This window comes from Delphinapterus leucas, chromosome 3 (assembly GCF_059928025.1).
Source record: "Delphinapterus leucas isolate spDelLeu-1000000601 "Yukka" chromosome 3, BTC_Dleu_Yukka2, whole genome shotgun sequence".
In the NCBI taxonomy this organism is placed as follows: Eukaryota; Metazoa; Chordata; class Mammalia; order Artiodactyla; family Monodontidae; genus Delphinapterus; species Delphinapterus leucas.
The window spans coordinates 44170229-44189302 of record NC_143131.1 but is presented as its reverse complement, the minus strand read 5'-3'; the positions used below and the strand labels follow the sequence as shown (position 1 = coordinate 44189302).

The following is a 19074-nucleotide window of genomic DNA, read 5'->3' as shown; positions in this document are numbered from 1 at the left end:
TAATAAATAAGGAAATAGTTAATGGATAAACAGATCGACAGCAGAACTGCAAAACAAATTTGTCTTACACAATTTACTTTTTTAAAAGTTAAACTAAGTGTATATGGTAAAAGGTTCTCTAAAAATTTATATAGTAGCAACATTATTTTTAGAAGGTAAATGTGCTTGTCTTACTCTTATTTTGCCAATTTTATAAACAATGAATAAAGTTTTGAATTTGAAATGTGAAACATGCATTTTACTTTTTAAAATAAATCATATTGGCTTTTGAAATAAAGTAAACGATGATAGTGTCCTTCTGGTCCATCCAGCATTTCATTTTTTGATTTCTTAAGAGCTGGTGAAAGTCAACTAACTACTCACATGAAAAAGTTACTGCCAAGCCAGTGATGAGAATCGTATGGCCATTATCTCAAATCTTGCCAATGAAAACTAAGACTTCAGCCTCTAGTACAATCAGCTGCCTCACAGTTATTCTCCAAAATTGAGAAGAGGAATGTTAATTCGACCTCACTCTTTTCATTTTTACTAGTTTTGCCTAATTTTACCTTTTCTTTTTCCTTCTAGACAGTCTGACTAAGCTAGACCTTCAAATAATGCACTGGGTTATAGAGCAAATTTTTAACTTGGAATCTGATTAATGATGATTGTCTATAAATAAAATTCTAGTTTACTTTCTTTTCTGATAATATACATTTAATTATTTCTCTCTTACTAAATTTGGATTATAGTTACATTGATTTCTAATAACATTACCTATAATATGTAAACATGCAGGCATATTTTAAAAATTAAAAAATCCATAATAATATTAAATTATAAGACATGTAAATTAAATAAGATGTGCTAAACTATTAACTCACATTCTCTTGAAACACAAAGCAGCTTAGTAGTGCCGTTGCCTGTTCTGCTGATAGGTCATTGAAAAGGCCATTAAACATCATCTCAGTTAGAAGGAGCTCATCAGCACTATACAGCCATAAACAAACAAACAAAAAAGAGTAAACTCCAAATGTCAGAATATAAAAACACGCATATGTACCCACACATCCTTAAGATATAGTTTTAAATAAAATATGTTATTTGAACATAAGGACTAGTCAGTGAGAAGTGACAAAGATTTATTTAACTAAGGAAATGGCAGGTCTTTATATTTACCAATATATGAATAATAAACGTGAAATGGGTGTTTCTTATAAAGAGCCCATTCTAGCAAATACCAAAATGCAGATATTCATTAAAATAAAGAATCATTTCTTAACTCTCAGAATACCAGAAAAATTAGTCATTAGCATTTATTACCTAGGTCCAAGGACCTTTTAAATGGTTTTCAACTCAATTATTTTACAAATAATTTAAAAAACAATGAAAAACAACTTTATAGAAATCTTAATTAGAATGTACCCATAGCAGACACACATTTTATTCACAGTTTCCTAGTGCTGAGAATGTTATAAATTGCTGCTCATTAAGACTGTTATCTATGAATCTGGAGTATATCCATCTAGTAAATACAATTTCTGATTTCAAACGTATCTATAATAGGTACTAGCTTATCATTACTTCTGTTTGTTCTTGCACTTGCATTGTCAAAACATATTACTGCCTCCAGATTTTAAATACATCTCTTTTAGGTTCTAGCTTACCCTTACTTTTGGTTCTTCTTTTGCATCATCTAAATACAGTATTTTTTTTTTTTTTTTTGCGGTATGTGGGGCTCTCACTGTTGTGGCCTCTCCCGTTGCGGAGCACAGGCTCCGGATGCACAGGCTCAGCGGCCATGGCTCATGGGCCCAGCGGCCATGGCTCATGGGCCCAGCCACTCCATGGCATGTGTGATCTTCCGGGACCAGGGCACGAACCCATGTCCCCTGCATCGGCAGGCGGACTCTCAACCACTACACCACCAGGGAAGCCCTAAACACAGTATTTTGAAAGACTATGACAAATCGTAATTTCACTGAAGAGAGAAAGGTCATCTTCTTTGCTCCATAATTGTACATTTTCACATTCAGATTTTTAAAAAAATTTTATTTTATATTGGAGTATCGTTGATTTACAATGTTGTGTTAGTTTCAAGGGTACAGCAAAGTAATTTAGTTATACATATATCAATACATATACCTATTCTTTTTCAGATTCTTTTTACATATAGGTTATTAGAGTATTGAGTAGAGTTCCCTGTGTTATACAGTAGATCCTTGTTGATCATCTATTTTATCTTTAGTAGTGTCTATATGTTAATCCCAACCTCCTAATTTATCTGCCCTTACCCCCCAGCCCACCTTTCCCCTTTGGTAACCATAAGTTTGTTTTCAAAGTCTGTGAGTCTGTTTCAGTTTTGTAAATAAGTTCACCTGTATCATGTTTTAGATTCCACATGGTGTAAGAGATATCATATGGCATTTGTCCTCCTCTGTCTTAGTTCACTTAGTATGATAATCTCTAGGTCCATTCATGTTGCTGCAAATGGCATTATTTCATTCTTTTTTTATGGCCGAGTATTATTCCACTGTATATATGTACCTTATCTTCTTTATCCATTCATCTGTAGATGGACATTTAGGCTGATTCCATGTCTTGGCTATTGTAAGTAGTGCTGCAATGAACACTGGGGTGCCTGTATCTTTTCAGAGTATGATATATGCCCAGGAGTGAGACTGCTGTATCATATGGTAGCTCTATCTTTAGTTTTTTTTTTTAAGATTTATTTTATTATTTATTTATTTTTGGCTGCATCGGGTCTTCGTTGCGGCATGTGGGCTTCTGCTTGTGGCGTGTGGCTTTTCTCCCTCTAGTTGTGTCGTGCATGCTCCAGGGCGCGTAGGCTCTGTAGTTGTGGCACGCAGGTTTCAGACCACATGGGCTCTGTAGTTTGCAGCACGCAGGCTCTCTAGTTGAGGTGTGCCAGCTCAGTAGTTGTGGCCCTTGGGCTTAGTTGCCCCGCAGCATGTGGGATCTTAGTTCCCTGACCAGGACTGAACCCACATCCCCTGCATTCTTTACCACTGGAGCACCAGGAAAGTCCCTCTATCTTTAGTTTAAGGAACCTCCATACTGTTCTCCATAGTGACTGTACCAATTTACATTCCCAGCAACAGTTTAAGAGGGTTCCCTTTTTTCTACACGCTCTCCAGCATTTATTTTTTGTAGACTTTTTGACGATGGCCATTCTGGCCAGTGAGAGGTGATACCTCATTGTAGTTTTGATTTGCATTCCTCTAATAATTAGTGATGTTGAGCATCTATTGATGTACTTTTTGGCCATCTGTATGTATTCCTTGGTGAAAAGTCTATTTAGATCTTCTGTCCATTTGACTGGGTTGTTTGTTTTTTCTGTTATTGAGCTGTTTGTGTATTTGGGAGATTAATCCCTTGTTGGTCGAATTGTTTGCAAATATCTTCTCCCATTCTGTGGGTTGTCTTTTCATTTTGCTTATCGTTTCCTTCGCTATTCAAAAGCTTTTTTAAGCTTAATTAGGTCCCATTTGTTTATTTTTATATTATAAAAATAATAGATTTATATTATAAAGATTATAATTATTTTCATCTCTTCATCATCTGTTTGTTTTTTTTTTTTTTTTTAGCGCTTAGCATCAGGGCTTTATTCAACCTACCAAAACCAACAACCAGGAACCATAGTCAACTCGGCGGAGTATGGAAGGTGCTGTTTAATCATCAAGCATAGCGAAACAGATCAAGAAATCAAACACCTAGAAGACTGTCTTAGAACAATCAGAATATTTAAAATCATGATTAACTTAACAAACAATTCTCTCACTTATTCCTCACACATGAAAAGTAAAAATATCACTTGGGCCACTCTGGGTTGTAGGTGAGGAGGTAGATGGGCCATAAGAGACTGGAAAGACATCAACAAGAAGACATGCAAACTAGGTAAATAAACTGGAAGCCCAACAACATTTGGACAGGATACAACATTAGGATAAATAATTGAGCTTTTTTTTTGGTCTATTTCCTCAGGAAAAACACCCCACCCAAAACCAAAAAAACACAGTAGGAACAAATTCCAAAGGTGTGCTGTTGCTCTACACTTGGTATATGCATTTACACTGGAAGAATGGCTGGTGATATTTTGACTTTCTTTTTTTTTAAAGCTAAAGGTAAAGAACTCTGTTCTTTCAGCACCCAAACCAGAGCAGAGAGACAGCAGTAAATTATAAATGTGGATGGAGTAACATCCACAGGACATGGAGATGGGGGGGGGAGGGGAGAAGGGGTAGGTTTTTGTGCTGTTGCATTGGCAGGAGAGCTAAGCAGTCTTAAAGAACGTTCTAGGCTTCTAGGTTTGCCATGAAAGAGTATCACAAATCCCAAGGCCCACCACCTACCCCTTCTCCTCTTCTCCGAGGGCACCTACCTTACTGTAAGTCACTACTGATAAGTTGTTTGCGTGACTGCTGGGGGACAGATTTACAGAGTTCTGTGAGAGTCTATTCTCATCTTGCTCGGTTTGGTCAGGAGCAGGAGCCCATGTGTTTTTGCTGATCGAGTCGAACTCGGAACCCCCAGGGTCTTTTAAGTTGTTTTCATCTGACTGTCGGTTCTTTTGGGGAGAGGCAAACGGATTGAAGTTTCCTTCTACCTTGCGATGTGGCTGTGTGTTGAACTCCGTTTCAAAAGATGACAGCTGCTGTGTTACTCCTAAAAGTCCACCCACCTCCACACTGAGAATGACCCAGATGACGTCTCCATAGTAGAGTCCTGTAGCAGTGCACATCCGCCACTGTCCCTGATACATTCCTGCTCTGCTGGGGCTGCACATCTGGATGCTGACAACTGCAATCTCTTGGGGCTCTAGCGATCTCACCATCACCATGTTCACATGTCCAAATTGGTCTCCCCCGACATATTTAAGACAAACCCCTGGAGGCCAGGCCTCTGCCCCAGAATTTTGGATTCGCCATGTTTTTATAAATTGAGTATCAGGAGGTATCGACTCCCCTTCTCCTATGGTGACATCTTCAACAAAGGACATAGAGGGCACACTGATGTTTGGGCTCTCAAAGTCATAATAGGCGCCAATTGCTGCTTGTAGGTTCCAGTTGGTCATGTCCAGGAAGAAGGCGCAGCCGGCCGGGTTGAGCTGGAAGCCGAGCAACCGCTGGAACTTGGAGATGAGCACGTCCTTGTCGGTAGTGCCCAGGCAGCTGAACTTCTGCATCAGCTCGGGGTCCAGGTCCACGTCCATGCCCTCCATGGCTGGGGCTGGACACTCGCTTCCCCGCCTCCTCACAACTGAGCTGCCGCCGCGCCGCCGGGCCCGGGGACCAGGAGGGGGCCCGCTGCTAGCTGGCGCCGCGACCCCGCTCCTCTGAGGTAGGCCCCGGGCCTCTTACCGCCTCATAGGGGTAAACTCACTCAGCCACTCACTCACTCTGGCGCTCCCCCCCCTCCCACCCCCCCCAGTGCCGCTGCCTCCGCCGCCACCTCTCGCTTCTATTCATCATCTGTTTTTTATCAATTTCCTTGTATTTACAACTATCTTCAGTATTTGACCAACTAAGAATTGTATCAAGGAAAATTTAGCCACAAATACAAAAGATGAAAGATAAAGTCACAAGTCCTTTTTAGCAAAATGGGATGGCCCAAGTTCTTATCACAAAACATTACATAACTAAGTCCTTTATGTTGAACAGAAAGGAGAGTAAAGTTATAAAAATCTTAAATTTTTCTTCTTGTTCTTAGAAATATATTATTCACTCACTGACTCTTGAGTGTGAGAATTTACCTAGGGTCCGAGATTTTGCTTACATGACCAATTTCACGATCATCATTTTGCCTCGAGTGCTTTTTGTCTCTTTGTGTTAATTTTCTGATTTGTGTAATAATTGCAAAAACATCTTTTTCTGTTATTTTTCTGTTTGCCATGTGGATGACAAATGAAAAATTCTGAATTCTCAACTGTGTTCAATGAAAGCTGGAAAAAGACTAGTGATGGTGTCTCTAGAATTCTATAATCAAGGTTCCATAGAGTATCTTACATTTATAAAAGGGTTTAATGGATCCATCCAGTAACTATAAGGGTGTTACTCTTAAAAAAAAAAAAAGAAAAGGAGAAAAGGGCATATTTCCTATTTTTCATAAGATTTCTAAAAAAGAATAAAGTAATGAACTATCAATATTTATAAACAGTAATAACTACTCAAAAATAAAGTCAAAAACTAAACATGGGTTCCTAATGGTAAACTGAGAGTTAAGTCAAGACAAAACGACAAAAATACAAATACGGCAAGACTACTTCTATAGTCTAATGCAGGAGGCAGATAAGAAAGATAATAATCACAGGACAGCAATTTAATAGAGATTTATATAGGCAATTATGCAAAAAAAGTTGAGGAGCCTAAAATCAAACTGAAGAAACTCAAAGCAAGTTTCAGAGGATCTTTAAAAAAAATTATGCAGGAACAGGGAGCAAGGAAAAGGTCATGTTAAATAAAAGAAACACCATGTGTAGAATGTGGCAACAGACAGGATAGAAAGGGAAAGGCGAGAATACACTAAATTATGGAATTTATTCTGAAAGCAATACAGAATCACTGAGAGACTTTTACCAAACAATGACATGGTAGGATTTATGGTTTGGAAAGACTATTCTGAAAGAAAGAGTATAAAGGATGGGTTGTAGAGACTTATAAACAGGATGCACCTTAGTCAGTGGGAATAGTTAAAACAGCACAGAGGTAGGAGAAAACAATCATGAAGATGTGAGAAGACAGCTAGAAGGAAGAGGAGGAATCTAGGACGACTCCCCAGTTTTTGCCTTTAGTGGCTGGGTCTTATTCAGCAAGACAGACCAGAGGGAGAGGCAAATTTTGGGGGAAAGGTAACGTACTTTGATATGTGATATTGTTATCACTATCTCTCTAAATATTCTTTCTTCTAAGACTAAAACTAGCTGCAGATATCTAATAGAAATTAATTTCTATATTAACTATTAAATATCAATACTACATAACATCACAAAGAAATAATTCTAATAACATTAATTTTGGCATTCAAATCAGTAGATTGATGTTATAGTATAAATTTAATCCTGGGTAAATTATTAGCTTTATAGTGCCTAGGTTTCTTTAAGTACAGAGTAGGAAAGCTTAATTTTATCACAGCTTAAAGGAAAACTACAAGCCTGTAGGCCAAATCTAACATGAAGAAACATTTTATTTAGCTTGCACAGGGACTTAAAAAAATAATTTTGAATTAGTATGTGAACATTTAAAAATCAAGAGATTTCACCAAAAAATAAAAATCTGGATTTTTGGCTTTTCTAAGTTGAATACTCTGATATCATATTATTCTGTAATAATTAATTGGGGCTGGGTAGTCGCTGCCCCCTTTTGGGGGCCTAGAACTGTCCTGTTTGCCACAGAATCTTGGCCCCTGCCGATATCTGAATTCATATCTGAACCAGATGATCAATAAGAACAATATGAATAAGTCTTCATCAGGAATATCCAAAACCATCTACAAGGCTTGTAATTCTTTGGCCCCATCCATTAGGGCCTTGGTGAGAACATAGAAACTGTTTCAAGATGTCTTTTATGGACTCATCGAGAATAATGGTCATGACTATGGCAAAATAAGTATCTTCAAGATGATGGCAGTCAAGTGGGACCCTGAGCCAGAACAACTTAAAGAGCCCTTCCAGCATTTCGGACCCACAGAAACAATCGGAGAGAATGAAATGACTTCTGTTTTAAGTCATTTAGTTTTAAGGTCATTTGTAATGTGGTAAAAGATTACCAAAATAGACAACAGCTTATATCCAATTTACAAAAGTTTATATCCAATTTCAAGCTGTGGCCTATAATATGCTATACTCTAATACCCTACTGTTAGACCAAAACTTTACATAAAAAAGGATAATGATTATTAGATTAAGTTTCAAGGTGGGAAAATGTTCATAATTGTAAAAATAATTAAAAGTATACAAAAACCATATATAAACTAAGGTTACAATTATGTAAAAAGTCCACAATGCATTAAAATAAAGAAAAAGGAAACATATGAAAGTACTAATGGTGTCTGTGTTAATTAGAAGGATTCAAAAGATTTTTATTCTCCCTTTCTAATTTCTCAACTTCATGATCAGAACCTGTATTTTAATATGGAAGGCATTGTACAACTTTATAATTTTAATATAGCTCTTTTTCCAAAAGATTAATAGCCTTCATTTAAAAAACAGTATCCCATTTTAGAATCAGTTTTCTAGAACAACCAGGTTTTACCTGCTTATTTCACAAGCCACTCGTCCTTTCATCTCTATGACATCAGAAGACGTAGCAAATCCCAACCTCCTTAAAACACGTTTGCGACATTTGAGCTCATCCATTTGTAGGACAGTTCTTGCTTTCTTTAGTTCTCGCTTTGCGGATTTAATGTCTATTGCAATCTAAGGCATATAAAAGTACAAAAGAAGTTCAATAATAAGGTAAACAAAATGATATGATGTTTAGTCATGAAATGAAACAAAAAATATTATATTGGGGGCCGGGGGACGTGGAAGAGAACACAGGAGTTTCTTACTGTCCCAGGATATTACACAAGAGGAATGATGTATCTGAGGTAGCTATGACATCAACTCCAGCTTTTCATCCTTAGGGAATCAGGGGGTAACTCAGAGAATAAGGAAAGAAAGATGAGAGTATATGAATCTTATCTCTCAACTACTTATTCCCTTATGATGCCCTGAAAAGTGTTCCTTCTCTTTGCCCTCAAATTGTATAACAAATCTGCCTAAGCTGGAAGTGGATTTAGCAAAGAGAAGAGGTCTTTATTCTATAGGCAGAGATGAATGCTTAAAAGGAAAATGTTATTTTGAGGTCATCCTATAGGGTAGATGAGTTTTAAAATTCTATTAATCAGAAAATATTACATACTTTTTGACTGTGACAGAGGATGACAGCACAAGAGCAAGAAAACACTGTGATCCTGAAGTGGAGGTTTGAAGTTCAGAAAAACATGGACAGAAAAGTTTAAGGATTGAGAAGTAGAAATTCAAAGACTTTGGAATTTTGAAGATGATTTATTAAGCTTCAACTGAGGAGTAGAAATGTTGAAGGCAATGATGGTGGTCAGTAACTGATATTTATTGATAGCTAACTATAAATCCTGTTTCTTCAAGTGCTTTACATTATTTCATTTAATTCTTACAGCAATCATATAAAGTAGGTAACTAATATTAAATGTGCATTTTACAGATGAGAAAATTGAGGCAGACAGAGATTACCAAGATCAAGACACTGGTCAAGATCACAGAGCTAGTGAGTGATAAAAGATGGGATTCAAACCCAGACTATCAGACTCTAGAATCTAAACTCCTAGCAATTATTTACATTGCTATGAACAGATATATTGTCATAATGCTAGGAGAATAAGAAGGAATGCTTTGTATGTTAGACAACTCTATACTACCTAGCATGATCTATCAGGCCTATCAGAAAAAAAAAATTTGTCTTCTAAAATTTTTTTAATTGAAGATGTGCCCATATTAGCATAGAAGACTGTGCTAAATACCCAGAGGCATATAAAGCTTAAAGGTTGGTAGAAGACAGTCTACTATTTAAGATTTTTATCATAGTAATTTTTATATTGATTACATGTTGAAATGTATTTTGGACATATTGAGCTAAATAAAAATCTTATTAAAATTAATTTCACCTGTTTCTTTTCACCTTTTTTTTTTTTTTTTTTGCAGTATGCGGGCCTCTCACTGTTGTGGCCTCTCCCGTTGCGGAGCACAGGCTCCGGACGTGCAGGCTCAGCGCCCATGGCTCAAGGGCCCAGCCGCTCTGTGGCATGTGGGATCTTCCCGGACCAGGGCACAAACCCGTGTCCCCTGCATCGTCAGGCGGACTGTCAACCACTGCGCCACCAGGGAAGCCCTTCACTATTTTTTTAAAGTGGCTACTAAAGAATTTAAAATTACATAAGTGGCTTGTATTATATTTCTACTGGATAATGCTGTTCTATATCTTTTTCTACATACTTTAAAAGAACACAGATATCCATGTCTGCAAATGAATAAATACATAGGTACAGGGGCTTTTCCCACAGAAGTGAGGTCAGCTTCCTTTTCCACTCAATACAATTAGGACTTCTTTTCCAAAAAGTACATATAAATTTACCTCATTTTTTAAAAATGGCCATGTTGATACCCACTGTGTGGATATGCATAATTCATGTATCTAATTTTCTACTGATGAACACTGAGGTTGTTTACATTCATTTGCTTTTTCAAACAATGCTACAAGAACATCCTTGTACTGCCTCACTTTGTAGTTTCATTCCGAGAGGACTGGAAAGCTGAATCAGAGGGTATGAGCACTTAAAATGTTGACAGTTGAGGGGTCAGATTTTGAAGGCTTCCTAGGCAGGGCTAAGGAATGTCAAATTTATCCTGCAGTCACTAGGAGGTCAGGAGGTCATTAACAAAAAAAAGACTTGTTTTTTTCCCCTAAGTTGTTAACTCTTTGTAGTTTTCTTTCATTAAGAAATGCAATACAAGGGCTTCCCTGGTGGCACAGTGGTTGAGAGTCCGCCTGCTGATGCAGGGGACACGGGTTCGTGCCCTGGTCCGGGAAGATCCCACATGCCGTGGAGCGGCTGGGCCCATGAGCCATGGCCGCTGAGCCTGCGCTCCGCAACGGGAGAAGCAACAACAGTGAGAGGCCCACGTACTGCAAAAAAAAAAAAAAAAAAGAAATGTAATACAAGCCCATTACAGACAATGGGTGGCGGGTGGGAGTAGGATTACCTACTATAATCTCACTGCCCAAACACAACCACTTAAGGTTTTCCTTTCAGTCTTTTCTGGTGTGCATTTTTACTTTTGCTAAATTGTAATCATAGTCCACAACGATTTTAGGTCCTACTTTTTAAATTTAATGTTCCTGCATAAGCATTTTTTCCATGTATTGCAGTCTTCATAACAAGTTTATTTAGCCTGTCTTTCAACCAGACACTAGGGCCTTTTTGTTATATTTGAGTGGCTCAGATAATGCCTTTCTCTGTGGCTTCAAACCACCTTCTCTGTGGATACTTTCCAGTCATCACTCAACCAAACTCAAGTCTTTCTGTTCCTGTGTTGAAACTGTTAAGGATGATTCTGGTGGTCAGGTACGGAGTAACTGGAAGCAGGGAGGGAGCTGCTGCAATGGTCCCAGTGATAGATGAGGCCAGGATGACAACTGAGTATACTCAAGCTTCTTGTGTCTCAGTTTCCTCATCTTGAGAAGAAACCTTCATGGTGGGCCACAGCATGGTGTGCTACATGTTCACTGAGAACACACCTGCTGTGCCCAACATGGCACAGGGCCACATCATGCTAGTTCACAAAAAGCTAGAAAGGGGCAGTGCTGTAAAACTATGAACTGAACACATTACTCTATAAAGCCAAGAAGTTTCTACTTATATTATTTATTCAATAAATACTAGGCATCTACTTTATAAAAACAGATCATTATGGGAAATATGGAAGAGTACAAATAAGCTTAAATGAAACACCCGAGCCTAAGGAGCTTAAAATCTAGTTTGTGAGACAGGAAGACAAACATGATAAAAGTAGCATGTGATAAAAGCTGAAAAAGCATAATAGCAAGGAGTTATAAACTTCAAGGAGGAAGCGACATTTGTATATACAAAAGATTCTAGTTGAAGAGAAGCGGATAGTGGAAAGAAATGTATTCATTTCAAAAAGCTTTTTCTAAATTCATTATTCAGAATGGCTGTAAGAATGCTTTTACTGGTTAGAGAATATAGCTAGTTAGCCTAAAAAGGTGAACTGCTACTTCATACCACTAGGATGGCTATAATTAAAAATACAGACGAAACAAGTATTAGTGAAGATGTGGAGAAACTGGAACTTTAATATATTGCTGGTGAGAATGTAAAATGGTGCAGCCACTTGGGAACACAGTTTGGCAGTTTCTCAAAAAGTTAAACATAGAGTTAAACACAGAGTTACTCACTGACCTGCAATTCTACGCCAATTCCATCCAGGGGAAATGAAAAGATATGTCCACACAAAAATGTGTACATAAATGTTCATAGCAGGATTATTCATAATAGCCAAAAAGTGGAAAAACTCCAAATATTCATCAACTGATGAGTGGTTAAACAGAATGTGGTATATATATATACAATGGAATATTTTTCGGCCATAAAAAAGAATAAAATACAAATTCTGCTACATCATGGATGAATCCTGAAGATATTAGCTAAGTGGAAGAAGGCAAACACAGAGGCCACATATTGTATGATTTTTTTAATATGAAATCTCCAGAATAGGCAAATCCATAGAGGCAGAAAGGAGATTTGTAGTTGCCAGCAGCTGGAGGGTAGGGAAACGGGGAGTGACTGCTAATTGGTATGTGGTTTCTTTTTGGGGTGATGAGAATGTTCTAGAATTAGATAGTGGTTATAGTTGCAGATATCTGTGAATATACTAAAAACCACTGAATTCTATGCATTAAAAGGGTGAATGCTATGTTATGTGAATGACATCTCAAAGTGATCAACTTTTTTTTACTGGTAAGAGTTGATAGTTTACTTAAAAGATAGCTAGACATTTTCCTGTTTTAGCTGATGAAACCAATAGGAAAAGAAAATGAAAAATATATACTCACTTATATAGTGAAATGCTTAGAATTCTATGATAAAAGAGTTTCTGCCATACCTGTGCTTTTTTTTCACAAAGCGTATACACAGTTTCCAGATTTGGATCATTGTGAAGTGGATGAGAATACATTCGATGCTCAAAAGCCTCTACTTTCTGGATAACTTTTTTCAGTCCTTGATCTTGAATGCCCATGTCATCAATAGGATCTAATAAGGGAACACCATCAGGAAAACGTTTCTGAACTTCCTGAAACAAAATATTTAAAATTCATTTTTCATCTTACACACAAGATTAGTTAAGACTAAATACTTCCTTTTGTTTTTTCTATGTACAGACATGTATTACAATTTATTAATAATTCTAATATTTAAAGTTTAATAGTTATGGATGCAGCACAATTTATTGATAAAGCCCATCACTGTATATTTAAGTGGTTGTAACTTCTTGCCATTATAAATAATCCTGTATTGAACATCTAAAGTGTAAATGTTTTCAATATTCTGATTACTTCTTTGAGGCTGATTCCTAAGGAGGGCACTACTGAGCTGAAAGATATAAACTTTCAAAGGGTCCAGATTCCCAGCACTAAATTTTTTTGTAACATGATTTGACTATTAAATATAATGAACATGTGAGTTCAGGGAAGAGATAGGTCACTATAGGCTGGTACCCCACTGGGAGACTTTCAGGGTCTTGGATAGGGCTTAAAGGTAAGATAGGATTTGGCCAGTTAGAAATAAAAAAAAAGTTAGGGGGGAGGAGTTACCCATAAAAACTTTTTATAAAACTGCCAAGAGAATTATTCATTTCAAGAAGCCCACCCATGGACCACAGCTTAAAAATTCCTACTGTACACTGAAAGCATCCTGCTTTCTCAGATTTTAGTACATAGCCTTCACTATATAGTAAATCCTTTTCAAATATTTATTGACTAACCAACTAACGAAGTGCCTTTTTATTTTCCTACCGGAAAATAAAATTTTCTATAAAATCTTAACTTTTCCTATTGAAAATAAGACTATTTCATCCATGTATTAACTATACTATAAAGTAGTTAAAAGTCCTGGCACATGATTTTATAAATAAAACTTTTTTTTTTTTTGCGTTACATGGGCCTCTCACTGTTGCGGCCTCTCCCGTTGCGGAGCACAGGCTCCAGACGCGCAGGCTCAGCGGCCATGGCTCACGGGCCCAGCCGCTCCGCGGCATGTGGGATCCTCCCGGACCGGGGCACGAACCCGTGTCCCCTGCATCAGCAGGTGGACTCTCAACCACTGCGCCAACACGGAAGCCCTACACATAAAACCTTAAAATACACTCTATAGTTATTTTCATTCATAACGAATAAAGCAAAACATATTTAACACAAAATAGTGGCCATGTTTTCCTCTGTGAGCCCTCCTTTAGCCTGACTTTGTTCCTAGATTCAAAGAGAGGACAGTCTACATATAGATCTGCTGCCATTATCTTTGTTAAAAATAACTGCCACTATTGGTAGTGTTTATAGGTTTTCTGAAAGAAAGCAATATATTTAACAGCAAATCAGTTGCCTTGTTATAAACCTTATTTATATTTACATAAAAATTATATTTAATTTATAAAATTAACGTGTATACCTGTATTGATTTTAAAACACTCTGTCTATTGTCCAGTGGTCGAAGGTCTTTAGGAATGTAAAGCCTAACACTGCTGATAGCGGACAGGAGATGCACCAAAACTGGAACAACCTACCAACAGAAAAGTTATATATATATATTACAACTAAAATTGAACGTGTTCAAATTCTGCCATTTCTTAAATTTAGCTTGAATTCTTAAAAGGAAACTGCATTTACAGTATGTGACAGGTATAAGAAGTAGATAGTAATCATTGTGGAAGCTTATATCTTAGTAGAAACTATATTTAAAAAGTAAAAACAAATTCAAACCTTTAAGTAACAGGCAAACAAATGGTACATAAAAATAAGTGATTCCCTTAACACAGTATCCATATTTTATTCATTTTTGCACCCTCAGTACTTGCTACTTTTTGAATACCTAAAAGTACTATAGCACTACAGAGGAAGGAAAGACTCCTATTTAGATCTATTTAGGTTTAGTTGGCCACGCAAGACTCATGTAATCTCTGGATGGGCCAGAATGAAGAGCTGAAAAGAGGTATTTCAAGCATAGAAAACAGTATACTCCATTAGACATAATCTTGAAGAAAACCTATCTTCAAACTTTCTTCCATGCTTTCTCCTGACAAGAATACCCTTCCCTCACCATCAAAAATGCCATTTGCTTTCTTTAAATTTGCTCCCTTTAAATTCAGACTCTATAAACTGAGGAGAGGTTAACATTTTCACAGATCCAACTTTGTCAGCTTATTGGTCTCCTTACCTTTACACTGATCACCACTGGAAAAACAACTGTCATTCACTTGCTGATAACAAATATATTCACTGTGTTTTACTAAACAAAATGGTATAGTGGCTGAATGTGGGTTCTGGAGTCAAGACTGCCTGGGTTTGAATTCAGTCTTCAGTTAGTTGTGTGACCTTGATCAAGTCACCTACAGTTTTAAGCTTCAGTTTCCCCATTTAAAAAATGAGGATAAACAATGGAACAGAACAGAGAGCCCAGAAATAAACCAACATACCTATGGTCAATTAATTTATGTCAAAGGAGGTAAGAATATACAATAGAGAAAAGACAGTTTCTTCAGCAAGTGGTGTTGGGAAAGCTGGATGACTGCAATTAAATCAATGAAATAACAACACTCCTTACACCATATACAACAATAAACTCAAAATGGTTTAAAGACTTGAATATAAGACATGACACCATAAAACTCCTAGAAGAGAACATAGGCAAAACATTCTGACATAAATTGTAGCAATGTTTTTTTTAGATCAGTCTCCCAAGACAAAAGAAATAAAAGCAAAAATAAACCAATGGGACCCAATTAAACGTGTATCTTTTAAGAACAAGCACCTTCTCCTGCATAGCCACAATATTATGAGATCACAGAAATTTAACAATAATACATCATCTAATACATAGTCCATATTAAAATCTCCCCAACTGATCCATTAATGTCCTTTATAGACTACTACCACTACTACTACGACTACCACCACCACCACCACTACTACTATTACGTTTGGAGCCAGGATACTACTACTACTACTTTTGGATTCAGGATCCAGCCAAGGATCATTTACTACATTTAGTTGTCAGGTCTCTTAATCTTCTTTAATCTAGAATACTCTCTACCTTTTTTTGTTCTTTTATGGTATTAACATTTCATATAATTTCAAATTTACAGAAAAATTGCAAGAATAGGATAAAAAGCTCCCATATACCTTTATTCAGATTCACCAATTATTTGTATTTTGCCCCATGTGCTACAACATCCTCTTTATATATTTACGTATATACATATACACAAACATACACACCCATACAACCACAGTACAAGTATTAAAAGAGGGAAATTAATGTAGATACACTGATATTATCTAATCGACAGTCCGTATTAAAATTTCATCTACTTTCCCAATAATGTCTTTTGCCCTCCCTTCTCCCCCACCACTCTATGGAGCAAAACTAGGATCATGCATTGCACCTAGCTGTAATATTTCTTTGTTCTTTAATCTGGAACAGTTCCTCAGTTCTTCTGTGACTCTCAGGACATTGACATTTTTGAATACTACAGGCCAGTTATTTTGTAGAACGATTCTCAGTTTAGGTTTGTGTAATCATGAAGAATCATCAGACTCAGGTTATGCATTTTTGGCACAAGTGATTTTTTTCTTTGTTGGTCTCAGTCCATTGGTCAACATTACTGGATTGGTGATAGTAACTTTGATTACTTGATTAAAGTAACATCTGCTAACATTTTCTACTATAAGTTACTACTTTCCCTTTCACAATAAATTTATAGGGAGATAAATTTATAAGAAACTGGGGCTTCCCTGGTGGCGCAGTGGTTGGGAGTCCGCCTGCCGATGCAGGAGATATGGGTTCATACCCCGGTCCGGGAAGATCCCATATGCCATGGAGTGGCTGGGCCCGTGAGCCATGGCCGCTGAGCCTGCGCGTCTGGAGCCTGTGCTCCGCAACGGGAGAGGCCACAACAGTGAGAGGCCCGCGTACCGCAAAAAGAAAAAAAAAAGAATCTGCCTGCCAATGCAAGGGACACGGGTTCGAGCCCTGGCCTGGGAAGATCCCATGTGCTGCAGAGCAACTAAGCCCATGTGCCACAACTACTGAGCCTGAGCTCTAGAGCCCGAAAGCCACAACTACTGAGCCCACGTGCCACAACTACTGAAGCCTGTGCGCCTAGAGCCCATGCTCCGCAACAAGAGAAGCCATGACAATGAGAAGCCCGCACACCACAACAAAGAGTAGCCCCGGCTCATCACAACTAGAGAAACCCACACGCACAGCACCAAAGACCCTACGCAGCCAAAAATAATATAAATAAATAAATAAATTTATTTTTAAAATTTATAAGAAATTTATAGGGAGATTCTTTATAGACTTTGTAAGTATCCCATTCTTCATTAAACTTTTTTTTTTAACATTTTTAAAATTAATTAATTAATTAATGGCCGCATTGGGTCTTCGTTGCTGCGTGTGAGCTTTCTCTTGTGGCGCATGGGCTTCTCATTGTGGTGGCTTCTCTTGTTGTAGAGCATGGGCTCTAGGTATGCAGGCTTCAGTAGTTCGTGGGCTCAGTAGTTGTGGCTCGCAGGCTCAGTAGTTGTGGCGCATGGGCTTAGTTGCTCCACAGCATGTGGGATCTTCCCAGACCAGGGCTCAAACCCATGTCCCTGCAATGGCAGGTGGATTCTTAACTACTGCGCCATCAAAGAAGTCCTTCATTAAACTTTCAACTCACTAGTTTTAACGTCCATGGATTATTCTTGCCTGAGTCAAAAATTACTTATGGTAGTTGTCTAACGTTGACTCTTCTAACATCTCCATTCCTTCTACAGTATCTATTCTGAGTATATAAGCTTGTGGGTTCTTATTTTATTTTCACTTGATCATAATCTTTTACTATCATTATTTTTATTCTCAAACTGTCAAATTCACTTTTAAAGAAGATATTATGTGGACTGAATTGGATTTTGAGCCGCCAATTTGTGATCTATACAAATCCTAGATACATGGGCTGGCTGGAAAGAGAAGACTCAGGACGTGAAAAACTGTCAATGATGTACCAGGTAGCCAACACCCAGAGGGAGAAATACACTATTTTTCTGTACTGAGGTATATGTACACAATCCAAAATGGCAGAAAAATTAAAAATAATTCACTTGACTTTAGAGAAGAAGTGTATGCTTTATGTACTTGCAGCTGAATTATGCACAAGTTGCATTATGCAGAAGTATTTCCTTGAAAACAGAATAAGCACTATCTGTGAAGACCTGATTCAGAAGGAAGACAGAAACTACCCAATTTCTAATGCTGCTTCCTATAATAAGTTCCATCCGAGAAATGGTCAACTAAGTCTCACACTAATGACAGGAAAGAAACTATAAAGGCCCTCCTACAAATGTCTCCTTAAGTACAAGAAAGGGAGATCCTAAGACTTAAGTTCTGTAAATAAGAACTTAAATGTTTAAAAAACAAATGAATAGTTGCCATGAAATTATAAATCTTACACTCACAAGGATTTAAAAACATGCTATAATATTTGCATTGTGCAGTTGATTCAACTTTCTAAACCTAATAACCTTCATAAAAGAACTTAGAATTCAGGCTCATCATGATGCAACATCGGTCTATATAAATCCAAATAATCACGAGGGCAGTTATTAGAAAAGCGTGAGAATACCAACAGTAAGGAGTATTTTTATTCTTAGACCTTTTTCTTTGCAAGTTTGTCATAAATCAATTTCCCCTTTTAAGATAAGCAAATGATAAGGTAAATAATATCAGAAGTCAGTACATTTTAAGTCAATACATTCTTTAAGTCAATACACTCTAAGTAAATTTCGACCAATGTCATCTCTTCAATTAAGACTGTTAGCTAAAACACAACATGATTTTTGAATTTTTCATCTAAATCAGAATGATGTTTTTTGAACCAACTGAATTTTAATCAAGTCAAGGCAGACAAAGTTATTCAAACCAATGTGATTTTTATTAAATTTTAGATTTACAAAAATTAAATTTGTGTCTTGATCTAATTTAAAAGCTGACTAATGTAATAATCTATTGAATGTAATAGATGCTTTCTCTAAGTTTATCCAGAAGAATGCCAGTGAAGATTGTGGAGGCAAAGACCTCCAAAAATCCTCTTCCCCATAGAAGCATTGGGAATACTGGCAATTGTCAAAATCAACTTCTTCAGAACTCTGGAAATTAAACAAAGGCTTGCACCAATCCAAGGAGGGTTTAATTTAAAAAAAACCCAAACCAAAGAATTGGATGCTTTGC

The 19074-nt window shown here is 37.1% G+C and overlaps 2 protein-coding genes across 4 annotated transcripts in view; both read right to left on the bottom strand.

The window, feature by feature from the left end:
• The window catches only part of MTREX (Mtr4 exosome RNA helicase), a 139230-nt gene that overhangs the window by 20527 nt on the left and 99629 nt on the right, over positions 1 to 19074 (bottom strand). For all 3 annotated transcript variants that reach the window (XM_022597483.3, XM_089908855.1, XM_089908854.1), the window contains 4 exons: positions 14257 to 14367; positions 12698 to 12886; positions 8250 to 8413; positions 864 to 969 (listed from right to left, as the gene is read on the bottom strand). In XM_022597483.3, coding sequence (XP_022453191.1) covers positions 864 to 969; positions 8250 to 8413; positions 12698 to 12886; positions 14257 to 14367 — 570 coding nt within the window. The remainder of the gene's footprint in view (positions 1 to 863; positions 970 to 8249; positions 8414 to 12697; positions 12887 to 14256; positions 14368 to 19074) is intronic.
• Positions 977 to 5417, bottom strand: LOC111186676 (protein ILRUN). The gene has a single exon (XM_089908863.1). It carries the CDS (start codon positions 5219 to 5221, stop codon positions 4349 to 4351), a length of 873 nt encoding a protein of 290 aa, XP_089764989.1. The 5' UTR covers positions 5222 to 5417; the 3' UTR covers positions 977 to 4348.

Excerpts from the sequence above, each read along its gene's own strand:
- LOC111186676 (XM_089908863.1), bottom strand. The coding sequence starts at position 5,221 with ATGGAGGGCATGGACGTGGACCTGGACCCCGAGCTGATGCAGAAGTTC.